Genomic DNA, 27922 nt, shown 5'->3' with positions numbered 1-27922 from the left:
TTTCAGTTCTAAAGTTCTGTGGTTCTGTGGTGACAAGGGAACATTATTAGCAAATTTTCAAAAGCAGAGGGGAAGGGCAAAGATGCAAAAAATGATGAGTTTGTTTGATCTACTCTTGTAGAGAGTTGCAAAGCAGAATGAGATCTTATTCTGTGGATCAGGGTCACAGGAAAACTTAGGCCGCAGGGAATTGGGACTCTCGTTCCAGTAATGCACAGAGAAGATAACTTTGGCATATTATTGAATTTGTAATGAAATGATGTAGGCAGAAAAATCTGGCTGAAAGATGACCAATGGAACCAGATGATAGATGGAATAGAAACTAAAAGGGAGAACATAGGAGAAACTTACAGTAGGAGGAGACCCACATTCTCGATTTAGGAAGTAAGAGACAGTGAGCCTTCAAAAAAAAATTGTTTTAGGGGTTGAAGAAGTAGTAGAAGACTGGAATGAGGTGGAGGGCTGAATGTGAAGGTCATGGCCAGAAAATCAAAGCTATCTGTATGTGTTAAGCTGATGCCTAAACATCCACTTATATCAGAGGCATTTTTGTGTGAAGTTGACATAGGGGAATTTTTATTTTGTATATATATATATATACATATATATATATACATATATATATATGTATATATATATATATATATGATAGCTAAGTCTCTGGAAACTGGTGAAATTGGCTAACATCTTAGGAAAAGAGTTGGATTTGAAGCTGTGGGTGGATATTCCTTTATCCAGTGGAAGCCAGTTTGAGATATTCTTCAAAGGAATCATTTGATCTGTCATTATGCTTCCATTTTTGCTGGAATATACCTGCTCATTAAAAAACTGCAAATTTTAAGGCAAAATTTGGTAGATTTGTTTCATATGGTTTCGTGTGCTGCCTCCCTCTGCCATGATTAATCATTTTCATAGCACCTCTCTGCATGTTCCTCAGGGAGCTCAGGATACTCTGTGCAGTTATTCATTGGGAGAGAGAATTGTTTGTTTTAGGTGAATAAATTGAGGCATGGAAAGATTGAGCTGTTTGTCAGGATTTCGTGACAGTAGAGCTAGTACTTCATAATCAGTCCCTACAGTTTTTTCATTTAGCTTCCACGTAGTAACCTTTATATTTGTCTGACTATCCTGAAAATCCAACTTGCTGAGGAAATAAGATGGTCCTGTGAAAAGAGGCAGCTTCTGCTCCTATTACTTTTCCCTGTCTAAAACCCGATTAGAGCTGCCCCTTCTCCATTTTGATGTTTTCTGCCTAGTATTTTTGAGTGTGTGTGTCTTCCCTAATGACTTTTTAAAAAAAATTATATTGGGGAACAGTGTGTTTCTCCAGGGCCCATTGTTGTCCTTCAGTCTAGTTGTGGAGGGCGCAGCTCAGCTCCAAGTCCAGTCGCCATTCTCAATCTTTAGTTGCTGGGGTGCAGCCCACCATCCCATGCTGAAATTGAACCAGCAACCTTGTTGTTGAGGGCTCGTGCTCTAACCAACTGAGCCATCCAGTCATCCCCCTCATGGCATTTTTAATAACCTCTATACACTATTCTTTTAATGGAAGGCTGCAGAGATTTTAAAATCAAATAAAATCTTTCCACTTTACCTAGAGCAGTTCCTAAGCTGGAGTGACTGACTAGAGAGGATGCTAAAATAATTTCTTTACAAGAAACTTGTTGTCATGGTTATATTTTTTTCAGTTTCCATAGCAACAGGAAGATTAAATGCGAAAACTAAAGCTCAGTTCCTTTCTTTCCTGTCCTTTATTTTCTGTAAATTAATCTTTATGATGTCATATTTGACTGGTTGGACATTTACATCTGGGAAGATTATTCATAGTGCTACCCTTAAGCTGGGACAAATTATAGCTGAAAACCAGAATCTTCCGTCTAAACCTCTGAAATTTTATAGTATTTCCTCAGGGCCCCGTGCTCTCCTAAGGGTCAATTTTTGTTGGTGGTACAACCTGAAGAATAATTTAGAAATTATTTATCAGCCTTTAAAACAACTCTCTTTTTAAGAATGTCCTCTTCTCATTCGCTTCAGGTAAGGGAAGAATGCTATTTCTCTTTGGATTGCCCCTGTGCTAGAAAACTGGCTTGTCATTTCTCTGTGCGCATTTCTAACACTGCGTTTTAGGTGACACTTCTGGAATCAAAGAGAGAGACTCTGATGTTAAGGTGTTTTTCTGTGTACTCTGTGATTCATTCTCCCCTCACTCCCTGCTCCCAGATGATTGGGAACATGTATTCATAACTGAAGGATGGGAAGGAGTGGGTAGTATTGTCTGTTTAATGATTGGTTATCCTGTAGGACTCCAGCTAAACTGAGACTAGTTGAAGAGCAGCACTTTCATATACCTTTAACTTATACTTCTTGAGGAACACCAGAAAATGACTTCACCACGTATTTTTTTCCATCCCCAAAGTAGCATTTAGTAAATATATGTAGAGGTGGCTTTTATCTTCTATGTTCAAAACAAACATTAACCACTTTTTTCTTTCTTTCCAAATGAGAACCTGTTTTGTTTCTTATTAGCTGTGTCTGCATTACTCTCTCTGCTCTCACTTGTCATGACCATCTGGATTTTTTGGAGAATATAACTTATATGCTTTTCTATTCTTCAAGGAAACTGGTAGTGACAAAAGAAAAGGAGAAGAAAGTGGGGCTGTATACAATCTATGTAAATCCTGCCAATACCCACCAATTTGCAGTGGGTGGACGAGATCAGTTTGTAAGGTGAGTCCGTGGCTCTTTTGTGTCTTTGAGACTTTGAGACTCTCATGCGTTGTGTACTACCAGGTGTCCCTTATGGAAAGGTATGAATTGTCTAGGAATTCATTAACCGCTATCTTTGAGTTTTTCACCTTCTTCCAAAAGAGTTTATCTCAGGGGTGTCCAAACTTTTTTCAACGTTTTTCACCAAGGGCCACATGCGGTAAAATACACGAACATTTGGGCCACTTACTCAAACCAGGTGAGACCACTGCCTCACCTGGTTTATTTAAATAAACTAAATATATTTTTGGAATTTGCTGCGGGCCAATTAAAAATGGATTGCGGGCCACAGTTGGCCCGTGGGCCACAGTTTGGACACCCCTGGTTTAACTCTTTGTGAATTATTCTCCCTAATGTAACAATCTTCAAGGGGTGGCTTAACATACTATAGAGATTATCACATTTTAAAGAAGTTTGGTGAATTGACCAAGGTCCCCACGTAGCTAAGGTTTCCTAGCAAGTGCTGTAATATCTTCCACCATTTTTCATATATAAATTAACATTCACTAGAAATTTTGAATGCTGGTTTCAGATAGAGAAATGATTTGACTTGGGAGCACTTAGTGTGAACTCAGCATTTTTGACTCCCACTGTTTTGAACCACTATTCTTTATCTGTAGTGATATTTTTATTACTGTGAATACCTGTTATTAGCACTGGCTGTTGAGGCATATCCTAAGGAAAACAGAATTCATGGATTCAATCCCCATGTGTACCAGTTAATTTCCTTCTGGCCTTTAGTCACAACTGTATCCCGTCCCTATTCATTTGGCCTATTTTAACTATATTTTCTTCTGTTGCTGAGGGATCAGTTTGAAAGGGAGGAGGGAGAGGATCACTAGGGAAATGAATGATTTTCTGCTTTCTTGATGGTGGGTGAAGAGCATTATTTTCCCTTTTAAATGAGAGCACATTTGTATAACTATATTCTGAAATTTATTCATAAGAAATGAGAGGGAAGGTAATGTTTCCCCATAAAGAAGAACAACAAACACAGAGGAACACGGAATAGTCCGTGTACCAAAATAGTTAATATTTAAATTTTTTTAACTCATTTGCGACATGCTGAAGTTTATGGTTTGGAGACATTGAGAGCTATGATTTAGACTTAATTTAGAGGGAAAAAAGTCTGATTATCAGCTGATATATATTTGTTAAAGAGTAATAATTGGTAGTATAGCAGTCTCCTATTTCTCTTTTCCTGGTTCATTTAGCAAACATTTTCTGGATATTCTCTTTATGCAGGATATTAAGCAAGGCATTGTGGAGAGTACATACGTACATTGATTCATGTGTTTCGCATTTACTGAGCATCTACTGTGAAGAAGATGCATTTTGGAGAAACAGATATATAAAGATTACAAATATTAGCATACCCAGTATTACTTACCTAATAAATTGCAAAGTTAGTATTTGAACTCAGATCAGACTCCTTAAATATGATAGAAACCATTTCATTATGCTGTTCTTCCTCACAGGAAGTATTAAAGACAAATGCGAAGTTAGTATTTCAGATAGAGGGGCCAATATGTGGGGAGGTAAGATAGCAAGATATCACATGGTATGTTCAAGGAAGCATTGTTTTTATTTGTTGTTTTTGTTTGATTTTTGTGTAACGTATGGAATCTTTGAGAAGTGCTAAGCAACCATACTAAGGAGTTTAGACTTTATTTAGTAGAAAGTACAAAATCACTGAAGAGATTTAAGCAGGAAATTTACATAAAATTTTGCATTTTAGACATAATTCTGGTGACAGTACGAACAAGGAAATCAGTTTAGAAGGATAATACATATAATCTAGGCAAAAATTGACTAAGGGTAGAAAAAGCAGATACAGTCAAGAAATGCCCCAGAGAGTCGAATTGACAGGAAAGAAATTAGCTGTATAGGAGGGAAAGGACCTAGTTTCTGGTTTGGCCACCTAAATTTAGGATAGTGCCATTAACAGATTCAGGGTAAGAGTTTAGAATGAGTTTAGTTTTGGGCATCCCATTACAACATGCAGTTGGCATGTAGATAAGAGGTTGGACAATTAAGTTGGAGAACTCATCGTAGAAAAAGTGCTACATACCTCATTGCTGAATATCACTATGGTCACCTTCGAAGTACTCCTCTTGGGAAGCTATGCACCGACACCAGCGCCTAGGCCACCCTTCAAAGTAATTTTGGAGCTCTTTTTCTGGAATGGCCATCAGAGCTGTCGTCATATTACTTGATGTGCTGAATGTCATCAAAATGTCTTCCTTTCAATATTTCCTTTTATCTTCAGGTGAAAAAAGAAGTCATTGAGGGCTAGATCAGGTGAGTAGAGAGGGTGTTCCGATACAGTTAATTGTTTACTGGCTAAAAACTCCCTCACAGACAGTGCCGTGGGAGCTCGTGCATTGTGATGCAAGAGCCATGAATTGTTGGCAAAAAGTTCAGGTCATTTTCGTCTTTTTCACACAACCTTTTCAGCACTTCCAAATAGTAAACTTGGTTCATTGTTTGTCCAGTGGGTACAAATTCATAATGAATAATTATATATAATCCGTCTGATATCAAATAAATGTTAGCAACATCATTGGAACAAGTTCACGAACTTAATTGTCAGACCTCGTAAATCTGGAGTTCAGAATAAGTGTGGGCTGGAGACACAGATTTATGAAACATGTCTGCATTGGTTGGTACTGTGTTTCCCCGAAAATAAGACCTAGCTGGACAATCAGCTCTAATGCATCTTTTGGAGCAAAGTTTAATATAAGACCCGGTCTTATGTAATATATGATATGATATATGATAAAATATAATAAATATAATACCAGGTCTTATATTAATTTTTGCTCCAAAAGATGCATTAGAACTGTTTGTCTGGCTAGGTCTTATTTTCGGGGAAACACGGTAGTTAAAGAATTGGTAATGAAATTTGATCACCAAAGGAAAGTACTGATTAGAATTCTCTCCACCACCCGTTTTGAGTCTCTGGCCTCTTTGAGAACGTAGGGAGAACTATGATCCACTCTCCCTGGAAAATACATATAAACAGTTTTTGGATGTTCACATACTACTTAGATACTAGGTTAAAATTTCCTTAAGAGTCAGAGAACTTAAGGCCAAACCTCTAGGAATGTCAGCATTTAAGGGATGGGCACAGAAAGACAACCCCATGAACAACATTAGGGAGTAGTTGGACGTCAAGGAAAGAAGTATTTCAGGGAAGGAGTAATGAAAAATCTCAGGACAAGAGAGAAAGGCCTGAAAAGTATTTTGTTGGCATTGGCAGCTAGCTTACTGATGACTTTAGCCAGAGAAGTTGCAGTGGTGAGTTGAGGGCCAAAAGTAGATGGGAATGGATTGGGAAATGACTAGGAAGTGAGGAAGTGAAAATATTGAATGTAGATTACTCTTCGAAATTGACTGCTAGGGGAAGGACAGAAAAAGCAATAATAGGAAAGGACAGTTAGTAGAAGGAGGATATTTAGAAAATGGGCAGACAGTGATGAGGAAGAGGTTGAGAACAGACTAATCAAATGAGGTCCTTGGAGAGATGAGATGAAGAGCATCTGTGGAGAGATGAAACACTGAGATTTGAGAAGACTGACGGGTGAGAACAGGGATTAGATCTGTGTTGTCCCTCTCTATATTTCTAGCACCTAGCACAATACTTGGCATATAATAGGTGTAATAAAATTTGAATGAATGATTAAAGTTTGGATTGGAAAAAGGAGGGAAGGTGAAGGTAGTTTGATGCTTGATGGGAATAAAGGGAAGAGAGGGAGTCTTGAGGAAATACAGGTGGTTTATAATGGTGGTTGTGCGGTATGAGAGGGAGAACTGGCCAAATCATATTTCAAGAAGGGATTAAAGATCTACTGACTTACATAAAGCATGGTCTCTGCTCATGAGTATAAACCTAGTTGGGGAGGTAGCATTCACACAAAAAGCTCTATAATTTATTTCTGTTAAAATAAACTAAGTATAGAAAAGCTGAGAGCAGAGCTAAGCCACCTCAAACTGATACAGCTGAGGATTACCCCTTGAAATGGGAAATGCCTGGATAAAAGAGTTAGGGTTTGGAAAGGGGTCAGGAGAGGAGGACCTTCAAGCTTAGTTGAGGAATGTCCTTTATGTGTCCTGACATCAAGCTGACTGCTATTCCTGCCACTGCATTGAATTACATCTCTACAGGGGATCAGGTTTTAAATTTTGACATTTTCATTTCTTTGACCACAGAATTTATGACCAGAGGAAAATTGATGAGAATGAGAACAATGGAGTACTCAAGAAATTCTGTCCTCATCACCTGGTAAGATTCATGAAGGGCCAGTGGCTCCAGGCTTCTGTGGCTTGACCCCAAGGCTGCGCCCAAACTTATTGGTATGGTGGGAAGAGCTTGGACTTCTGAGTCAGACACCTGGATTTGAGTCTTGGCTCTACCACTTACCAGCTTTGTGATTTTTGGCAGTCACCTCACCACTGTTGGCCACTTATTGACAAAATAGAGATAACTGCCTCGTACAATGATGGTAAGGCCTAATGAAATAATGTATATGTAAAATAGCTAGCACACAGAAGATAGCCAACAGAAAGTCCTCTTCCCCCAGAGGTTGTCATTTTTCATCAGTTGTACTCCTTTCTGTGTCTGTCTCTGTGTCTCTCTGTCTCTATCTCTGGGAGAAGATAGAGGGGAATTTGAAGGAAAACCTATTTCCTGAAGATGGTATAACAAATGGGGTGGGGGTGGGGCATCAGTCAGTATCTGCTCCTTATTGCAGGTGAACAGTGAGTCCAAAGCAAACATCACCTGTCTTGTGTACAGCCACGACGGCACAGGTACGTGAGCAGGGCCCAGCTCCTAGGCTGGCATGCCCCTTCTGTCGAGGGAGCTGCTGAGCAGTGAGGCATTTGCCCTCCAGTGCTCACCACTGTGCTATGGCTCCAAATGGAGCAACTGCTGATGGTGAGCACACAGTGGGAGGATGCAGCAGATGACCCTTGGAGATGCCAGGTACCAATGCCCAGCAGAATGCTGATGAGATTTAGTAGAGCCTGTCCTGAAGTCTAGGCTACTTGCCTGAGCAGCTTCTTAGGCCTTTGACTCATTCTTGAATTAATGGGTGTGATCTTTCTGAGCATTCTGCTATCCCTGGGTTGGCAATGTGTTCCTAGTCTACTCTTGACACTTGACTTGCCTGCTGTTCCAACTAAGATGGGTGCTATATACCTGGGTATTTAGAGGGGGCACTACTGGCAAGAAGCCCCACCTCAACCCCCAGCTCTTGATCCCAGCTGTTTTCAGCCTTTTGTCTTCACTACTGTGTGCTTGTTCTTGGCAGAGCTCCTGGCCAGTTACAATGATGAAGACATTTATCTCTTCAACTCCTCTCACAGTGATGGGGCCCAGTATGTTAAGAGATATAAGGGCCACAGAAATAGCGCCACAGGTGAGACTGTCTTTCTAGGTTTATGTAGTCAAGTCTGTTGGTTTGGAGAACCACAGTGTCTCATTCAGGTTGTGCAAATAGGAACTACCTAAAGGAGTAGGCTGCCTGCCACTGAGGGCTGTGGGAGGGGATCCCTAGTTGGCCTGGAGTTGCTATGGGCCTACAATGCTAGAGAAGACAGAGCCCAGGGGTATCTCTCACCACTGCAGTCACGTTACTTGGTTTGAGCATAAGGAGATTAGACTATTTTTCTTATTTCAGGTAACTTCGGGTTTAAAATGCTTATTAGGGAGTCCAGGAAAGCCCTCCTCAGTCAGTGGTACTGAATTGCCTTTTAATACAGGGTGAGCTTATACCTCTAGAGGGGGAAGAAGTGATTCTTTTGAATGAGACAGAGGAAAAGGAATGGTGTAGTACCTCGCCCAAGTTTGCAGTGAAGAGTGGCCTTTTTTTTGTTCTGTCTGTGGTTCTTTGCTGCACAGTGGAATCACCTGACAATCTTTTAAAAATACTGATGCCTAGCTCTCATCCCCAGGCATTCTGATTTAATAGGTATGGGATGCAACCTGATTGGGATGTTTGTTTGTTTTTTAAAAATATTTTTTGTTGTTTTTTCTCAGATTTTTAACATTCCAAAACATGCTGCCTTTATTTTCAGGAAAAAATTCATGTTATCTTTGTGGTAATTCTACAATAAGCATCTTTTCTTTGAATTCTGGTTACATTCTATTCTTTAACCAATTTTAAATAAGAATATCACAAATATCAACATTAACTCAATTTACAGTGAGTTCATGTTTCCCAGTGTTTTACAGAAATTTCATTCCAAGTATAGACTCCTTGTGTCTTTGAGGTTTTCTCCACTACAATTTGTAGCAGACAGATCATTCAGCACCAGCAACAGAATGCTGCTTCCCCTCCTAGTAATAAAAAAATGTTCGCATTGAGGGTCCTTAAGTATTTTTACACTGAACATTAACTTTGATTGTGTCAGTCCATTATTTGTTACACTAGCCTCAGGCCATGTGCAAAATCAGAGCTTAACACTACATCTATATGATTGCCAAATGTGTTATGACTAATGAAAGTTCACAAGGATGAACACCAACCAAAAGGCCTGAGTTGCCGGATGAAAAATGTTTTTTTTCCATTGGAATGAAACGGTAGTTCACTAAATACTAACTTCTGGCACTCAGTATTCTTCACATCCCTTTCGGGTCTCTTCTTGTATTGCCAGGGCCAGAAGCCAGGGAGCTATACTTGTAGGCTCCCTTGCCTACAAAGTTTTGAATTTGTTCAGGGCTCCACCAATGAGATACACTCTCAATTTTCTGTTCAGGTCAGTGAATTCTGATCTAACTAGAGGGAGGGAATTCTCTATCCATTTATACTGCTTGTAGCATGTGGGTAGCTGATGACTATAAAAAATAAGTGCCAATAAGTAAATCCCACTTCACTTAGTGAGAAAAATGCTTAGTTATGCTCCTACTGCCATTAGTTCCCAGCAGATTGCCACTTAGCAGGCCAGTCACATCCCCCCACCCATCTGGCAGCATTGGTCTCTTAATAATAAGTCACTTAATAAGCACTGATTGGGATGTTTAAAAGCCCCCTATGTTACTCTAATATACAGAAAACTTGGGAAATCACTGCTCTTTGTTGTTACCACTGCTAACAGATATCTGTCATAATTTTGAGTTGGAGAGAGCAGTTAGTTTTCCTTTTTCTCTTGAGCTGGAGAGAAAAGAGGGGGAAAAACCTGTATTTGGCTCTTATACATGGGCAGACAAAAGAAGGAGTGCTGGTCTCATGACCAGACATCGTAGTTGAGACTCCTGGCTTCTCACTAACTTCAGAGAGTGGCAGAATTTTGGTAACAAGCACCTGCTTCTTATAGGCAATTGTGTATACCTCCATTAGTCTCAGGTCAGCTGATGACCCAGGAAGCATTGATAAGGTACCAATAAAGTACGCATCCCAAGGATAATCCTAGAGTATAGGACAGAGCTCTCCAGGAGTGGGCAGAGCTGGGGCGATTCAGGTTTGGACAGTAATGTATTAATGAGGCCTGTGGTTGCTTGATATGTTATAGACTAATGAGACTTAGGCTGTTGCTACGAGACTGCCAACTCCTTAACTTCCTTAACTCTTTGGGAGAATAGAAATAGTCTCAAGGACTGGTGGGATTCTTGTTGTAACTATTTTACATGAATAATCCCTTGATTGTTTAGTGAAAATGAAAGGAATTACTTGGCTCTTAGCTGGTTTAGAGTTTGTGAATAACTAACCCTATTAGGTATTTGTAGGCCTGGTGCTAACCCTCGTTTATTCCCTCATCTGTCATTTCAGTAAAAGGTGTCAATTTCTATGGCCCCAAGAGTGAGTTTGTGGTGAGCGGTAGTGACTGTGGGCATATATTCCTCTGGGAGAAATCATCCTGCCAGATCATTCAGTTCATGGAGGGGGACAAGGGAGGCGTGGTGAGTATGGTGTGCTGGGCTGGCTGGTTCTCTACTCTCTCCAGTGATTAAGGTAGGTTTTGGCATGGTGACTGAATTCTCACTGTGACAACATGCCACCATATCACATAGGGCTAACCAGCCAAAAAGCAATGTGGTCTGGGGGTGCCGAGGTTTCAATGGGATATTTTTTTTTCCTGTCTCTGCCCCTCTAAGGCACGGCCTATTGAGAAGAGAAAGGGATCTTAGGGATGAACCTCTGGCTTGAGTGAGATATCTCTAGGCATGGATCTTTCCTAAAAGAAAAGCATTAGAGTTGAGGGCACACCATCCTATCCTACATAATGCCAAAGGTGTCTCCATGTCTCATTCCTTACGAGCAGCTAAGTAATGATCTTGACTAGATTCTGAATCAACATATACAAGTTGGAGGGAGCAGTTTTCAGACTACTGGGAAATTCAGAATATTGTCCATACATTAGATAATGTGAAATTCAATGTTATTTTATGTGATGATAGCAATCTATTTATGTAGGACGATATCTTGTATTTAGGAGATACATAAGTATTTAAGGGTGAAATGTCATGTTTTCATTCATATAGATACAAATATAACGTATATAAATATACAGGGAGAGAGCAAATATGGCAAAAAAATTTGTTTTTCTCCTAAAGAATGATTGAGCAGCCTGCTATACAGCCCGTGATCGCATCACAGTCTGCATAACCTTTGAATTCTACAGACAGCCTCCATAGAGATAGGGCACAAAGGAAGCATGAGAATCCTGAGCTGGGGAGTGAAGCCTGGTCAGCTCTTAAATGTACCTAGCTAACCATATATATATTTTTTTCTTTTTTGAGACCCATAGTCAGTCAGGAAGGAGTTCAGTAGCTTTCTATTATAAGGTTTTTGGTCTGCAGAAAATATGAGAGAGACAGTTTGGGAGACTATATTGTACTGATTATCCAAGTAGTCTGGTTAAGAGCCTCTAAGGAATGGCTAAGACAGCTTAGTCTCTTCGTTTTCATCCTTCTAAGCTATGAGGAGTTGGAAAGAGCCCAGCTATCTCTTGATGAGGTTTATCCAGAGAGTGGTGTTAGAATTTATAATGGTTTCTTGCATTCGGGATCCCATTCCTTCTTGTGTGTTTCTTGCCCTGGGGTGAGGCTATTTTAGATTTTCTTCTCTTTCCCTCTAAGTTTTTGGGACCTGGGACGAGTATAGATCCAAGATTTCTATGGCCTGAGTGTAAGTGGAGAGGAGTCTAGAACTTGAAGGTATGTCTCACTGTTGCCTGCTTAATTTCCTACTCTCCTATAAGTCCTAGCATCTGCAGTGAACAACCTAAAACACTGGAGTCTTATTAACGAGGATTCTGCGACAGGCATATTGTCAGAAGTCAGAAGGGGTCACTGAAATCCTTTCTTGAACATAAACTATTGTCTTGAATTTTCTTCCAGAGAGATACAGGGCTGAATGCCCTTCCCCAAGCCAGCACTTGTCCATTCTCCACAATCACTTTGCAGGCCAGTTTGCTTTCAGCCCAGCCAATACTAGGGTTTGATGATTAATCTCTGGCTCAGGTGAGGAGGGCATCTACTTGGGATGGTTGGGCCGCAGGCCTGATTTTTAGTGTTCATAAGAATGAGGGGCTAGACCAAGAAGTATAGAGACTGCACCCTGAAGTGAGTTTCCTGGCTTAATCTTGCTTCTGTGAAGCTGAGTCATCCATGTGGTTCTCACTTGGCTCCCTCTGTTTTGTTTTTTTTGTCTTAACCTCCCAGCAATGGGGTCACCAGGTACCAGCCTCAGTGCAGACTCATAGCAGTCCTGTATCATAAAGTAGAATGTTAGAACCAAGGGATCTTAGAAATTGTTGTCCACCTTGCCTAGGTCTCTTGACTGTTCTTCGCTCAAACTCTAGTCCTTTCTTTCTTCCTAATCAGGGACAAGGGTGGAGGATGTCAAAGGACAATCCTTAGTCTCCCCAAAGCATTTTGTTGCTTCATCCCTTTCCTTACATCCCCTAGCCCAGTCGTCTAAGGCCAGAGCTCTTTTCTCTGCTAAGGCATTGTTGACAGGATAAGTCCTGGCATTTAGACAGGTCTGGTGAAGTGACTGGGTACCCTGGCCTAGAAGTGCTCTGTCTGTTCCCCCTGAAGGCTCCAATTCAGGTACTGTATGTAATTTATTCTGCTGTTCCTTTTGCCATTGGCTTTGTCCTTAATCTTAAGCTCCAAGGAATTTCTTCCCTGTGCCTTTTAATTTCAATCATTTGTTCAAGCAGAGTTAGATCAAAGTAGAGGGGTAAGGAGCTTATCAGGAGGTGGATGAATGAGTTCAGGTTTGTATGTGTAAGTTGTCACATATTTTTAGTAATGTTCCCCGGCAGTGGAGTTTCTGTCTAGTGCCTCCTCATACTCCAGATGCTGGGACCTCTTCCACACTTCCTGAAGGAGCCCAAATAAAAACTGCAGTGAACTGTTATGTGGAGTGAGAAAAGTCGGGAAATGAGGTTTCTACTTTACTCTTGGGCTCACACTTAGATTTAGACTTTTCTAAGCATTTGCTTATTTGTAAAATGGAAGACTAAGAAGACTGCAAATCTGTAGGTCAGTTTTATTTTCCACGTAGGCCTCAGCTGCTCTGTGTGCGCAGGTGAGGCAGAGGTTGGACCAGCGAGAACTGAGCGAGGCTTTTGAACCAGGGGTTGTTTTCTTGGACTGTAGGACAGCTGCAAGGCGGTGTGGGGTGAGGTGAGGAGTGGCTAAGACCACACCTTCTTCCTTCTGGGTGACTTTCCTATCTATTCCTCATCTGACTAAAAGGCTGAAAATGCTTTAGCAGCTAGATCTGGACCAGCTCTTCTGGTGGAAAGGGAAGCTTCCTCCCTGTCTTGCCCTGTTAGAAAGGCTGAAGTTTCCAAGTCAGACAACAGGGGACATAAGGGCCTTCCGACAGAAGAAAGCTGCCTAAGACAGAGGCCTGCCCTAGTTCATTTCTCCCGCTCAGTGAATATAAGGGTGGCTGAGATGTGCAATTCCCAGGCAGACATGAATGTGCCTCCACTACCCCACTACGCCCCACCTCGGCCTCTTCCCAGCCTGTGCCTTCCTCCAGTTCTACTAAATAGTGCCAAGTGAATATAATTGTCCTCTGACTGACTCTTCTCTGGGGGCTCAGTGGCAGCTGCTGCTGTCTTCATTTTTTAAGTTATTTACCACTTGGTGAAAGCCACTGAGATGGCTTTTCCCATCCTTGGGCAAGTTGGAGCTGTGGAATCTATAGTGAATGAGGACATGTGAACCTCACTGCCTTTTTGTGAAGCCAGCAGTAAGCTTGGCCAGTCAACTGCCTACCCCTAGGGCTATGTCTGGGGAGGAGACCACCCTTGCCTATAGGAAATGAGAGATGGGCCTGGTCTTATAACCAGTCTGTGTCCAGGGTTTCTTCCACCTCCAGGGGCCCTTTGGCTTAGCCTCATAATGGGTGGGCCTGCCTTTCCAGCAGCTGCTTCAGCCCTGATAGTTATTTGGCTCAAGGTGAGTAGAGGTTTTTAAACCCTACTCCTTCATACCCGAGCCTGTACTTTCCTTTCCTCCTGACCAGGTAAACTGTCTTGAGCCCCACCCTCATTTGCCTGTGCTGGCAACCAGTGGCCTAGACCATGATGTCAAGATCTGGGCACCCACAGCTGAAGCTTCCACTGAGCTTACAGGATTAAAGGACGTAAGTAGCTGACTGCTGATGTTCTTACGTATCTGCATAGTGTTAGGAGTCTTCATTGTCACAGGAAGGAATGACCTGCTGCTCAGTTCTTTAAAGGCACTGCCCTAACACCCTTCTTCCCCCACATTCCTGTCACTGCCTGTCTAGGAATTGTCCTAGTCCAGGGGGCAGCTTTGAAGTGCCTCTAGTTCATGCTCAAGTGGGGAGAGGGGACATTTTTAGGAAGAAGCATTCTATTTTAAAGCTTCCCATCTTCTCAGTGGAGGAACCTGGGACATCCTTTCCTAATCTAATCCACTTCAGTTTAACAGTTCCTAAGGAAGGTTTTTATTGAGATAGAACACTAGTCTTTTCTGATCAGGTCTAGGGTCCCTACTTATTCCACATCTCCAACCCTTTTGGGTTCCAGGTGATAAAGAAGAACAAGCGGGAGCGGGATGAAGATAGCTTGCACCACACTGACCTGTTTGATAGCCACATGCTGTGGTTTCTCATGCATCACCTGAGACAGAGACGCCATCACCGGGTAAGCTGAAGTGGGATGTAAGCTCCCCAAGTTCCAGTGTACATTTTCTCACTACTTTAAAGAAGAATTCAGGTCGTCTTGGCTGGGTTTCCTGTCCATTGTTCCTCATCCCTGTCTGAGACCTGAGTGGCCTTGGAAGAGCCACCAGCAGAAATGGGTCTGCTTTTTGTTGTCCATCACCATGCATGCACAGTGCTGTCTTCATAAAGGCAAGGTCATGAGGGTGGGGAAGGAGTTGAGAAGAAGGTATGAGTCTCAAGGTGACCTTTCTCTTTTCCCTCTCATGTCAGAAGAGGCATAGGGCAGGGGTTAGCAAACTATGGTGGTTGGTTTGCTACCTGTTTTTGTAAATAAAGTTTTATTGGAACACAGCCACACCCATTCTTTTATGTATTGTCTGGCTGCTTGCACACTGCAACAGCAGAGCTGCAACAGAGATATGGCCCATGAGTCTAAAATATTTACTCTGTGGCCCTTTAAGAAGGCTTCTGCTGACCCCTGGCCTAGAGCATCTGAATTACAGCTAAAACACTCAACAGGTTTGTCCTCCTTCCAGGGAAGTTACTAACAAGACTTTCCCATTCTACAGCGCTGGCGAGAACCTGGGGTTGGGGCCACAGATGCAGATTCGGATGAGTCTCCCAGCTCCTCAGACACATCGGACGAGGAGGAGGGCCCTGACCGGGTGCAGTGCATGCCATCCTGAGGCCTCGTACCCCAGAGGGGCGGGCTGGGGCTGCCAACCCTATCCTGCCTGGGAGCCTTTTCCTGTCCCAGGCCCTTTACATTCAGCAGAAACGCACTTTGGACTTTTTGCTTTAGATAAAAGAAAGACATCCCAGGAGAAGAACAAACCAGAGAGGACTTAACTTGCAGAGAGTACCTAGGAGTGGGGTTGAGCCCTGGAATGGGGTTCCATGGAAAGGTGCATAGGACTCAGCAGAAATGGCCCCTCCCCAAAGCTTTTATTTTGTGGGGGGAAGGGGCGCCTATCTTGTTAACTGGTTTCGGATACGGAATGGGGTTTCTTTTATCTCCCTTGTTTCTTGGGTGGGGGTTGGAGATATAACTGGCTGTTCAGTACCAAGGGGGCAGAGTGGGGGTGGTAGAAGTGCCACTCCTTTGGTTTAGGTTTTCGACCTTTTTTCTTCCCGTTAATTTTTAAAAAATCTATGACAGTTTTATTATTCCCCCCACCCACCCCAAACAACCCCATCCCAGGATCCTGTTTTTCTGGGAAGTCCTTAGAGCCCCTAACCATCCCACACTCTTTACTTACTTTCTACCCCATTCATTCTGTGTGCTTATCACAGTGTTTTGCACTTGATTATGTATCCTTTATTCTCTTCTCTTTATCCCATCACCCCATAAATATGTCTGGTGAGGGAAGTTTGGGGGAAGTGGGAGGAGGAGCAGAAGTGGAGGATGAATAGGAAGGATGTTACCTCTTCTGTTACTTTAAAAAAAAGTTTGGTGGCAGCAATCTCCCTGCCCCTATCACTGTTAGAGGCCTACTTTTATATCTATAAATATATTAAAAAGCAAGTCAAACTTGGATGTATCACGTTAAAATTGTTAAAGTTTAAATGCCTATACTCTATGACTAATAAAGGGACTTACAGGAGAGAGTGAGCAAGACTAATGATGTGGAGGTGACATGTGGGGTCAGCCTACCCTCTTTGTGGCTATTGGAGATTGGGGCTTACCCCTTAGGTTGTAGGAGGCTCGAGAATGGAATAATCCTCAATTTTGCCCTTCCCTGCTTTCTTCCCAGGGTCTCAGGGTTGGGGAAACAGGAAATTGCTTTCAGCTTTTTGCCTCAAAAAGCTGTACCTCTCCTTCAGTCTTATGGGGGTTCTCAGGATGGTTCTTCTAACCAGAGACTGGCCCATCTTTAAAACTTGACCGAACTTTGATTTCAGAAAGGGTCCTGCCACTGCAGACTGTCTCTCTCAGTATGTGTGATAAAAGATACTCATTTAACCTTTAGCTCCTTGATTCGTTACACAGTCCAACCCCACACCAGCTCCCTTCCTAATAAGTAGAAGAGTATATATAGGAAAAGACATCCTGGGTTTGACTTTATACCTTGTCCACCTCTTGATAGTAATAAGGATTGATTAAGGTGGTTGGGCCTTGGACACCTGTCTGATTTAATCACTGGCCACTGAATATGAAAGTCCCAGTTGAATTCTTGCCCTTAAATGCTTTTGCTGCTATTTCTCTGTGCCCCCAACCATGGATTCTGCATCCTGGGACAAATTCTACTAGAACAGGCCAGGAAGGAAGGGAAGAGTGAAAGGGAGGAATTCCCAGACACTCCTTCTTTCCTGCTCCTTTTCCTAGCAGCTCTCATAGCAGATGTTAGCTGCTGCACTTCCTTCCTGAGGTAGAGGCTGTGTGGTGACTGAATGGTCTGTCTCCTGTTGCTAATGGGGCGATGGAGTGGGCTAAAAACCATGCACTCTGGAATTTGTTGTATATTTTCTCTTAGTAAAGCTTTTTTTCTTGATTGCTGCTCTGTGTGATGTGGGCCATTCATTTGTGACGGGCTATTTTTGCTCCTTCCAATATAGGTGCCTGGCCCTGCCCTTATTACAATTTTAGGAAGTCCATTCTGGGATATACATGTTTCCAGTGGTTGGGCTCCAATTGGAGACGGTTATGAGTGGAATAGACCCCATAGCTCAGTGATACATAGAAGATGGGGGAAGGGAGGGTTATTATTAGGGGTGTTTTTCTGTTCCAGGCTGCTGTGAGGGATTTGGGGGTAAATATGGCTGCCTCTTCCTTCCCAGTCATCCAAAGAAATTCTAGAATCAGTCAGGTACAGTTACAGTCAATCACCTTTATTCCAGGGTTAGAACAAGGCCGTGTACACCACACACAGGAGCACAGGACAGAGCAGTCTCAGCTGAACGGGGGAGGGAGGGCAGGTTAGTCTTTTTAGATTCTTTTGCCTTACAGAAAAATTATTAGACTGCTGAAAATGACCCTGTCTTCCTTCTCCCATCCATCCTCATGCTCTCCTCTATTCAAAGGAAGGCTCCTTATTCATTCTCCTTCATATTTTTGCTCTCGCTCTCATAACATCCTCACCGGAAAGACAATTTATGTTCATTTCCCCCTCCCAATTCTGTAAGTATCTCTCTCCTTTAGGGAGAAGCCAGACAGGGCTTGGGGAACTTGGAAAGGTCCTTTAAGGCAAAACTGTGGAGTACTCGAGGTGTATGTGTTAAGGCAGGTGTCCGCAGCAGTGGCCAGAGGGGACAGGCAGGCTGGGCTGGGCTAGGAGGAGAGGGTGCTCTCCAACCAGTCTGGCTTCTTCCCTCTTCCAAACAGCCAGCCCTCCCCTCCCACTACAGTTTTACTCCTACATCCTAAAAGCCCCTAACTTACTTTCTCTAAATAGACCCTTGAGATTGTGTGAATTTAGTTAAAAGTTTTATTTTTTGTTTTTACTATGTAGCAACTTGACTCTGCAGCTCCCTTCACTGTGGTATTCCCCCCATCACCCCGCTCTGGCCTAGACAATAAGTTAATGCTAGACACCACAAAAAAGGGCTGACATGGCAGTGCGGGTTTAATATACATATATGTAGAATATATATGTACACACAGTTAGCACGGTCAAGGTAGGAGGGGCATCTTGGGACAGGCAGGAGGCTGGGGTCACTGGACTCTAGGGATTTGGCTAGGAGGCGTTCACAAGCCCAAGGCGCCAGGATATTGAGGGAGAGGGGTTACTAAGTCCTTTCCTGGATTGAATTGGGGGTCAGTGCAAAGGAAAACACTAGTTCTTCCCTTCTTTCGGGCTTGGGGTGTTCTAGACCAGAAAGGGAAGGTTGCCTACAATAACCATGCTGGGACCCTGTAGTTGGGGGCAGAATTGGAGTTAAAACCTAGGGGTCTCATTCCCCAACCTCCCCATGTTTGTGGTCAGTAATAGGAATAAAAGAGTGGTAAAGACGCCTTTCAGCCCCATCTCAGGCTCAGTGGATCACTGTTCCAGCACAGTCTCTCCAGAGCACAGGTGGGTGGGGAGGTATCTAATGCTGGGTGCCCTGTGGGGTTTGAACTTTGGGGTCAGGAAAGGATCCAGTGGTCCTCTGTCATTAGATCCCTGCTCATACCCATCCTAGGCCCCTGAAGGGTACAGCATGAGGTACAAACACTGAACTCTGGCTTTGCCCCTCTAAGGTGGGGGTTGGGGAGCCTCTTCACTTTCCCTCCCACTGCTTTTCATTACATCTACCTACCTCTCCTGTGCCTCACTCCTACCTCAGGTCGTCGCTGTAGGATAATGCAGGTCCTTTCTGCTCCCACACTTGAGACGTGGGGGAAGAGTGGAGGAAAGGGAAGTAGGAGGAATGTACCCATTTCTGTATGTATAGAAATAGTCCCTACCTTCCCCTTGAGTGGGGAAGCAGCCCCCCCCCCAGCCTCTGACCCCCAACCCTTCACGAGGAAGAGGAGCTAGGTGAGCTAGACATGTAGACAGACAGCCAGAGCGTGCGCACACGCACACACACGCGTACAGTAAGGGGGTTAGGACCAGGTTAGTAAGTGGGTAGATTTTGGGAGGGTTGCCCTTGCCTCCTCCCCTGGAGGATGGGGGAAGGGAGTGGTCCGATGAAGATCCAACCTTCCTCCTCTTCCTCCCCTTTGCTCAGGCTTTCTTCGGTGGAGGAGCCAATTTGATGATCTCTTCCTCAGAGGGCTGCCGGATAATGTCTGGGGGCAAAAAGGGATTTGTCCATGGATGGAAGTCGTGGGAGACGCCAGGCAGGCCATTGAGCATCAGCCTTCATGCTCCCACCACCAGGATCATCCATGGGAGGGGGCAGAGGTGCATAGTAAAGGCATGGCCTCTTACCTTTGTACTTTTTGGCACTGGGGATACGGGTTAGCTTGGTGTCCAGTTCGTCGTCCTCAGAAATTTTCAGAACACGGGTTCTATAGTCAACCACCATAGTGAGTAGGTCAGGACGGCGAGAGATCTCAAAGATGTGCTCAATGTAGGAGAGGTTGTCTAGAGCAAGGCAGGAGACTGATGGTCAGAACTAAGCTATGGAGGTCAGCTTCCCCCATTATATTACACCAGGCTTATGGGACCAACACTGACTTGCTCACATTGGGTATTGGAAGGGGCAATACTGGAGGAAGAGGGGCTACTAAGCCAAGAAAAGAAAGCTAAGGCATCAAACAGTACAGAAGAGTACTGTTCCCAAGAAGGGCTGATCGTTGATCAATAAAGTTTCTAGATTATGGATTCAGAGGGGTTTAGGTTAAATACCTTGTCTTTTGGTGGGGGTGTGTGTGGGAGGGAGGCAGAATGGAAAATTAACTGGCTTTCCAAGTACGCCCTCACCCCTCCTACTTTTCCTCCAAGTAAGCACCTGAATTTCCTGGGACTGGAGGAATGGAATCCACAGACAACCCAGGAAAGCTGTGCCTAGTGAGAAAGGTAATTCTGAATCAGAGAAGGCACAGCCATGACCAAAGGATAATCTCCATAGCTTGGCCAGGTCTGGGAGGTTGCAGGTGCCTTGGCTTCTCCCGTGTGACTTCTGCAGTACCATGTTTCCCCGAAAATAAGACCTAACCAGAAGATAAGCCCTAGCATGATTTTCAAGATGACATCCCCTGAACATAAGCCCTAATGCGTCTTTTGGAGCAAAAATTAATACAAGACCTGGTCTTATTTTCAGGGAAACACGGTAGTCTAACTGTAACATCCTCCTCAGCCTCCCTCCCTGCTATCCATGCTACAGTCAGATTCATGTCTTTGAAGGGCCCTCTGATCACTCATCTCACCTATCAAATACCTTATCACTTCAAGGCCCTTCACAGCACAGCCATAACTTACCTTTCCAGCCACTTCTAAACATACCCTATGCCCCAGCAAGTTAAGGAGGTCCCCTTGCTTTTCCGAACACACCAGACAACTCTCCCACCTCTGTCACTATAGTCCTTGACCTAGCATTGACCTCCTTTGGATTCTGCCTTTGAAATCCTACTTGCCATTTAGGGCCATCTTACATACCAGTTCCTCCCAGAGCAGTGTTCTCTAAAAGTGGATAAGAAAATCATAACAATTTGTGGTTTTAAATTGTGTCACTTTTAACGTGTATTTTAATGTCCTATTACTTATGTGATAATTGCACAATCATATCTGAGGAACATTTTCTACTGACAAGGGGCAAATTGAAGAATGTGAAGACCATGGCCCTAGAGCCCTTCCAACTGTTAAGAGCATCTCTCTGGTCCTGCTTTGTCAGAGAGGAATGCACGCTATGTGTATAGGAGCTCTGAGCTCATTTCTATTTGCTCAGTGAACTGAGCCCACGAAAAGCTGCGGCAGGATGCCAGCGTCCTCCCCCACCTTTGTCCAGCTTGTTGTGGCTCTCCAGGAAGCTAAACCAGGCACTGCCTGTTGTGATCTCCTCACTCTTCTCACTGGGGATGTCCTCCTTGCAGGCCGATTTGAGCTGCTCCAGATCTTCAAGGGTTATGTTGTTGGTCAGGTCCTGGAGGAGGGTCCCGTACTCAGCCATGACTGGGGTTGGGAGGAACAGAGGGAGAGGAGGTTGAGCTTGAGCTTGGGGGTATGGTTCACTTACTGGCATGTCCCACCCCTCCTCTATCCCACTAGGCAGGTGCCTAGAACAGGGTTGGGGACGGCCAGGGCTGGAAGGAGAAAAGACCGAAGGGAAGTGGGAGTAAAAAGGAAGATATTTGGAAGTTAGGGACCAGGCTGGAGCCTAGAGTGACAAGTCACACCTCCTTCCACCCATCTTTTTTCTTCATTTTACACCCTCTAACAGTAACCCTGGCAACAGCTCCCCTGACTGAGGAGGCGGTTACCATAGCAACCTGCTCCTGACTCTCTCACCCGCTGCATCCAAACCCCCTCTTCCCCCCACCACCAGAATCACCTCACCCACCTGCAACCCAGCGCCTTACAAAACAAAAACAAACAAAAAAACCTCCAAAACAACGACCACAGGGAGAGGCTTGCTGTGGCAGTGAGAAGCTAAAAAGAAGGGGCTAAAGGTGGTTGGTTGGGTCTCGTGTTCTAGCTCTCATTTTTCCCCAGAAGCAAAAGGGTCGGTCCCTCACTTCAACTTCCCATCACCCCACAAATGACTCATTTTGGATGGATGCCTAGTTGCTTGGTCTAATGGTCCTCTGGCCCCTCTGTGCTCAGCCATTAGGGCTCTGAGGGTGGGGGCAAGGAGGGGCAAAGCAATGAATCACCCCCACCTTTGTGGAGCCCATTTTCTCCCTTGATTGCTGCTGGGCCTCCACACAGCCCTCTCCCCTAGTCTTTGTGCTGTGCTTGCAGCCCCCGCGCCCAAGAATACCAAGCGGCTGGCTCTGGCCCCCTGCCCAGTTCCCAGGCTGGCTGGGTGGCAGGGGGAAGGGGTTTAGATGCAGCTTTGGGAGAGTCTGGCAGGAAGGGGTCTGCCACTCCTGCTTGCATCAACATCTGGCTAACACTACCTTCAGCATGACCTCCCAAAGGGGGCTTGGCAAAACTAGATCTCACCTAGGCCTTTACCCCACCCCTCTTTCATGGAGATTCTTAGGGGAAATGTCGAAGACTCATGGCCCTCCTTTCACTCACTAAGACAGGAACTGTGGCTCAGACAGGAAGGTCAGACCTTGGAATAAATTTTCTGGATTTGATGTGAAACCAGTGGTGAGTTTAAAAGGGGGCTTTTTCCCCACAATGAGTATATAGTTTATAATCAAAAGTAAAGGATTTTAAAAAGTACTCTGTGGTTAGACCAAGGGATGAGACAAGGAACCAGATGACCAGGTACTTGACTGAGACTACCCCCAAATCATGCCAACAATGGGCTGGGAATGTGGCAAATAGAAGGGGGCTGGTTGACACCCACCCCCATTTTCCTTATTTCTGGCCTCTGTACAGGGAAACTGAGGCAGGAGGCCTGGCACAGTAAGAGGCATGGAACCAGAGGTCCCCATTCCCAGCCCCCTATTTGGACCAAAACAAGTCTCCCTTGGTGGCAGGCACCGTGACACAAATACACAATGAGCCAGGCAGCAGGGCCAGCACGATCCCCACAAGAAACAGGCACTTACAGGCATGCTCACTTGCACACCCAGGTGCAACCAGACAGAAGGGCCCAGCAGTGGCCCTGCCAGGCTGGGCCAGGAACAATGCTCTCTGACTGTCAGCACCAGGAACCGTCTCTGCCTTGAAATCTAGGTCACAGCAGCAGGCTCTGGAGCCCAGCTGCTCCCTCCACTGATAGTCCGAGGACAGAAAAGGTGGTGTGTGGGGGGGGTGAGGGCAAAGGGGAAAATGGGGAGGCGGTCCAGAGATGAGAATAATGGAGGTAGGGGTGTGAGGAGAGCTGAAAAGGAAAGAGCAGCATGGGAAGGAGGCAAGAGGCCCCCAAGAAGACCCTGCCCCAATGGAGGAGACCCTGGGACCAAGCCATCAGCGGAACAATGGAACAGAATTTAGGGTGATCCTGCCCTGCTTTCACATGGAAGAGTTTGTAAATAGATCTGGTGGGAGGAAAGAGAGAGAGAGAGAGATTGAGAGAAAGGGAGAGAATATGTGTGTGTGTATCTCCTGAGAGGAGTTAAGATTTAGGCCTCTGAATCTAAAACACAGGGGAGGTAGGCGGGAAGGGATTAATGTGTGTGAGACACTCACCCACACAGGTGGGTAAGAGCTTTCTGAGAGTCAAACAGATACAAGGACGCCCCTTAGAGAGATGGGGTGGGCATGTTAAAGTGGCAGGGGGAAGTGTGTGTGCCAGGGTTTTATTATGGATGCTCACCCCTGGTGTGGGCACAGGCATGGAAGGCAGGTGCTGGTTCAGTGGGTGTGTGATTGTACTGGTAATGGATGTGTAGATGCCAGCACTGGATGTGTACGGCTGTGAGTGTATGTGGTCTGTGTGTCTGTCTGTGTCTGAGCCAGCTGAGAGTATGTGTAAGAAGACAGATAACCACAGGCTCATAACGAGAAAAAAGGAAGGGTGAGGGGATCCTACAGAATGGAGTCGAAGAGCTGGGTTTGGGAGAGAAAAAGAGGCTGCAAATGAGGAATCCTGTGGGGGAAGAGAGGCAGGGAGCATAGAGTCCAAGAGCAGGCTGCTGCCTCAGCTTGATGGTTACTATGGCAACCTCTGTTCTGGGTGCCCGCACCTCACTCCAGGACTATGACACCGACACCAGTGAATGGGAGGGTGTATGGGGAGTTGTAAGAAAAGACAGAAAACAGGAGTAAGGCCCCTTGAGGGAGCAGGGAAAGGCAGCTGGGTTGTCTGTCTCCCCAGAGACATACCATTTGCCCAAGTCTGGGTGTGGCAGCAGGGGTAAGAGCACGATAATTTAGGGGAAATTTTTGGGGTGCAAGGAGGTGGACTCTCTATGTGGTTCTCAAGTCTCACTGATCATTGTCCCTGGGGTGGGCTGGCCATGCTGGGACTTGACAGAAGTTTGGCTTCTTCACCCTCCATGTCACGTTCCCGAGATTCAGACTTCCTTAGGGGCTACGTCACACTCTCCTCCTAAGCTCGGAAGAGTCCTCCTAATCTCTGGAGCAGTGTAGAGGCTGCCCAGGGAACACCAGGCAGCCTGGGTGGAGGCCATTCTTGGGACAGGATACCAGGGCAGGAACCGGGAACCGGAGCTGAGGCTGCCAGGAAGTCAGCCCCTTTCCTCCCAGGTCATTCTGTTCTCTGCTCACAACTTCCTCACACTTTCCTTCCTTCCTCCCTCTACTTCCAAGCCGGCCCCAGGTGGAGTCCTGGTCTAAGGTCCAACCAATTTAGGATGCTGACGCAGAAGGGCTATATACTGACCTGTAGGGAAGGACTTGGGAGCTTGATGATCCCTGGGATTGGGGGAGGAAGGAGCAAGCCCTGCGGGCACTATGAGAAGCCTAGCAAAATGGGATAACCACCTGTGGAGAAGGTGGCAACACCAAAAGATTTCTGTGCATTTTGACGTTAATTCATGATTATCCCCTCCCCCTAGCATTTGCTTCCAAATCCTCAATAAATTTAAGAAAGCTTGAGGATTAAGAGCTGCTGCCCCTCCTTTCTTCCCTCCCTCACATCTGCTGCGGCTGTCTAAGGCTGAGGGGAGGGGCCTGGAGATCCTTGCAGTGGGCAGGAGGGGACCTCTAGGCACTCAAGTCTGTCAGGCTCTGTGCCTGTGTGTGTGTGTGGGGGGGGGGGAGTAATCAAGGAGAAGCAGAGGGTTGGGAAGGGAGAGTGCAGGGTTCTATTTTAAATTTTATCTGGGCCCCAAATTCAAGCAGTCCTGTAGTTCATCCGTTAATTATTCCATTAATCCATTAATACTATTCTCAACTGACTTCTTCCCTTAGCTTCTATTCAGCATTTTTTTTTTTGGGGGGGGGCTCTTTATTCCTGTAACAACACTTCAGAGTCAGCCTGGAGTGAGGGGAGGCAGGATACCTGGGCATCAGGACCTTTCCAGTTCAGTCCAAGAAGCAAAATGGGTCACCTCTCTGCAGAGGGACAGTGCAAAGCCTTTGGCCCTTAGGCTAAGAGAAGAAAGACCAAATGGAGACGAGGGCATTAGGAGATACCCACTGGACCAAGAAGGCAGGGGGCCACCTGATGGTGAGGGGAAGGTGGGGCCTGTGCTGAGCTCCCCTCATCCGGTTCTCTCTCTCCCCACTCCTACTTCTGTTCTGTTTCTTCCTCATCCATTCCCTCTCTCCCTAGTCTCTCAGACTCTTTCTCTTTGCCTTTCAATGGGGTTTCATCCTATCCCACTTGGTGGTAAACATGGCTACTCAGGACTCCTGGGTTGTACTCAGTGTCCCTATCTGAATCCTCAGAGCTACCATCCTATTAGGAAGGAGTGAGCTACCCTGCTGTAGAGAGATAGGGTAAGTCTGGTAGGGAAGTGCCGAGATTGGTTGGCTGTACACAGGTTGGTGACGTCCCCCACTGCACTGTGCATGAGGATCTGTATGAGAGTGAGGGGATGGCATGGCAGGGTTTGGTTCTGTGGCTCTCTTCTTGCCTGATAATACATGCACACATGATGGGTACCGGTGTCAGGGAAGTGAGGAAGTAGGCAACCAGGGCAGTCAGCAGCCTAAGGCATCTCTGGCAATTTCCCTAATACAGTGTTTAACCACAAAGGGAAGAGCAATTAAAGCTAGTTGCTCTGACAGCCTAGGGGCCAGATACTGTAGTAGAGAAAACACACTGATTCAGCATGTTTTCCCTAATTCCCTGTGGTCTCACACCACAATCCTGCTTTCGCCCTCTCTAATTTTCTGACCCTTTGTATAGTCCATTCCCCAACACTCTTCCCAGTCTTCGGACCATCTCTTTCTCTCACTTCCTCCCTCTCCCTGTTCCTGACTGTATCTCTGTCCCTCTCACCTTCCCCTCATTCTCTCTCTGACTTGGGCTCCATCCTTGGCTGACTCATACTTAGTCTTTCTTTTTCTCCCTCTCCCTTGCTTCCACCCCCTCCTCCACTCTGATGCCAGAAACCAACCACTCCCAGCACCCTATAAGCTCTAATGACCCAGCAAGAGTGGCCACCAGCAGCTCCTACCCTCCCTACTCACCCAGTTTCAGAGCACCAGGCTCACTCACCCTCAACATCCTGTCTTGCTCTCCTGGAGTGAGACCAGGATTTTCTCTCAGTTTTTCTCACTGTTTTAAAGAGAGGCAACCTGAAGCCCAAGGCTGGGAAAAGATGCCCAGAAAATTAGGGTGGACTTGGGGACAGTGGCCCCCACTCAGCTGTCCAGTTAGACTAATGTTCTTCCAGGTGATTTGCAAGTGGGATGAGGTGGGTGTTGGACGTGTAGTGCAGGGACGTTTGTAATCTGCTTGTGTGCCAGACGATGTGTGTAGGAGTCACATGGGTGTGTGTCACCGTGTGTGCTGGCGTGTCTCTTGTAGGTGTGTGTCCGTGTCAGTTTTGACACGATTATATGAAATTAATTAGGGGTTTTACGTTAGCTACTTCAGTCCTCTACACCCCAGCTCCTTCCTTCCCTACGGACACACTGTCGCCAATCCCACCTCTTCTCCAGGTGTAGAGGGCGGGGTGGGGGCGCACAGGCTGCCGGGGGACTGAGACGGGCTGGGCCGGGAGGGCGGCCACCCCCGAGGTTGAGTCCGCAGCCAGAGGAGGGGAGGGAGGCGGCAGCTGCTGGCCGCCGAACAGGCTGGGCGGGAAGCAGGCCCGTACGGACTCTCAAACCGCCTGCCAGCGGGGACTGGGAGGCCAGAGCCCCGCCGCCTCTGGCACATGCTCGAGGCGCCCCACTGGGGACTGAGCCCAGGGGCCTGACCCCGCGGACCAGACCGGGGCCTCACACCCCACGCCTCTCCAGGCGTCCCGATCCACGCCCCTCCGAGCCCAGACCCCAAATCTTCCCCCTCCCCGAGCCACGTCCCCTCCACACCCTCTCACCGCCTCCGGGCCGAGTGCGCAGGGTGCGGGCACTCTGGCGTCCCTGTTTCGTGAGCAGCGTCCGGAGCCTCCTCCTCGGCTCCAGCCGCCGCGCAGCTTCCGCCCGCGGAGCGGGAGCCAGAGCCCAGCGCCGCCTCGCCCCACCCGGCTGGCCGTGACGTCAGAGCCGGGGAGGGGCGGGGAATGGTGGGGCGGGGTAAGGGGAAACCAAAGGGTTGGGGTCCTGGAAGACTCCTGCGAGGGCGAAGCTACCTCGTCCGCTAAACCTCGGAACCCAATTTTCAGATTTAATTCTTGCCCAATGGGACACACTCCTCCCATGATGACCTTTCGATGACCACAATGGCTGGAACCCTGGGAGGCACAGAGCAAGTTTGGGTTTAGGGGTTTGGAAGGCCTTTGGTGTCTGGGTCCTTTTAGCTGCCTGACTTGGTATTTTGAAAAACCTCTTTTCTCCCCTTTATGTGTCAGGGGTAATGACTGTTCAGACTACCCACGTTGGGACAGTGGGGCTGGAGGTAGGGGTGGGGGCCAGAAGCAACACTAGAGCAGC

General features: G+C 45.9%; 2 protein-coding genes across 41 annotated transcripts in view; one reads left to right on the top strand and one right to left on the bottom strand.

The window, feature by feature from the left end:
• The window catches only part of DCAF8 (DDB1 and CUL4 associated factor 8), a 39631-nt gene extending 22210 nt beyond the window's left edge, over positions 1–17421 (top strand). For all 39 annotated transcript variants that reach the window (XM_081026100.1, XM_081026088.1, XM_081026077.1 and 36 more), the window contains 8 exons: positions 2617–2727; positions 6979–7051; positions 7521–7578; positions 8082–8189; positions 10539–10669; positions 14259–14378; positions 14788–14904; positions 15494–17421. In XM_081026100.1, the coding sequence (XP_080882226.1) occupies positions 2617–2727; positions 6979–7051; positions 7521–7578; positions 8082–8189; positions 10539–10669; positions 14259–14378; positions 14788–14904; positions 15494–15610 (835 nt within the window). In that variant the 3' untranslated portion in view covers positions 15611–17421. The remainder of the gene's footprint in view (positions 1–2616; positions 2728–6978; positions 7052–7520; positions 7579–8081; positions 8190–10538; positions 10670–14258; positions 14379–14787; positions 14905–15493) is intronic.
• A 316-nt stretch (positions 17422–17737) lies between these two features.
• On the bottom strand, positions 17738–27519 carry PEA15 (proliferation and apoptosis adaptor protein 15). 2 transcript variants are annotated; one of them, XM_081026111.1, is made up of 4 exons: positions 27370–27519; positions 21290–21463; positions 19781–19936; positions 17738–19638 (listed from the first exon to the last, which is right to left on the bottom strand). In XM_081026111.1, the coding sequence occupies exons 2-4, from the start codon at positions 21459–21461 to the stop codon at positions 19574–19576; spliced, it is 393 nt and encodes a 130-aa protein (XP_080882237.1). In that variant the 5' UTR covers positions 21462–21463; positions 27370–27519; the 3' UTR covers positions 17738–19573. The 2 variants fall into 2 exon arrangements, with proteins under 2 accessions (XP_080882237.1, XP_080882238.1); XM_081026112.1 differs by having other exon boundaries at positions 27362–27495.
• Between the last annotated feature and the right edge of the window lie 403 nt (positions 27520–27922).

The sequence above is a fragment of the Rhinolophus hipposideros genome, assembly GCF_964194185.1.
Source record: "Rhinolophus hipposideros genome assembly, chromosome: 19".
Lineage (NCBI taxonomy): Eukaryota > Metazoa > Chordata > Mammalia > Chiroptera > Rhinolophidae > Rhinolophus > Rhinolophus hipposideros.
Note: the sequence above shows the minus strand (reverse complement) of the source record. Positions and strands in the feature narration are given on the sequence as shown.

Bases quoted from the DNA above. Each gene is read 5' to 3' on its own strand.
- PEA15 (XM_081026111.1), bottom strand. From the start codon at position 21,461: ATGGCTGAGTACGGGACCCTCCTCCAGGACCTGACCAACAACATAACC. The intron at 19,937-21,289 runs GTGGGGGAGGAC...GCCTTGCTCTAG, and splicing joins CCACAACAAGCTGGACAAAG to ACAACCTCTCCTACATTGAG. The intron at 19,639-19,780 runs GTAAGAGGCCAT...TTTTGCCCCCAG, and splicing joins CAGTGCCAAAAAGTACAAAG to ACATTATCCGGCAGCCCTCT.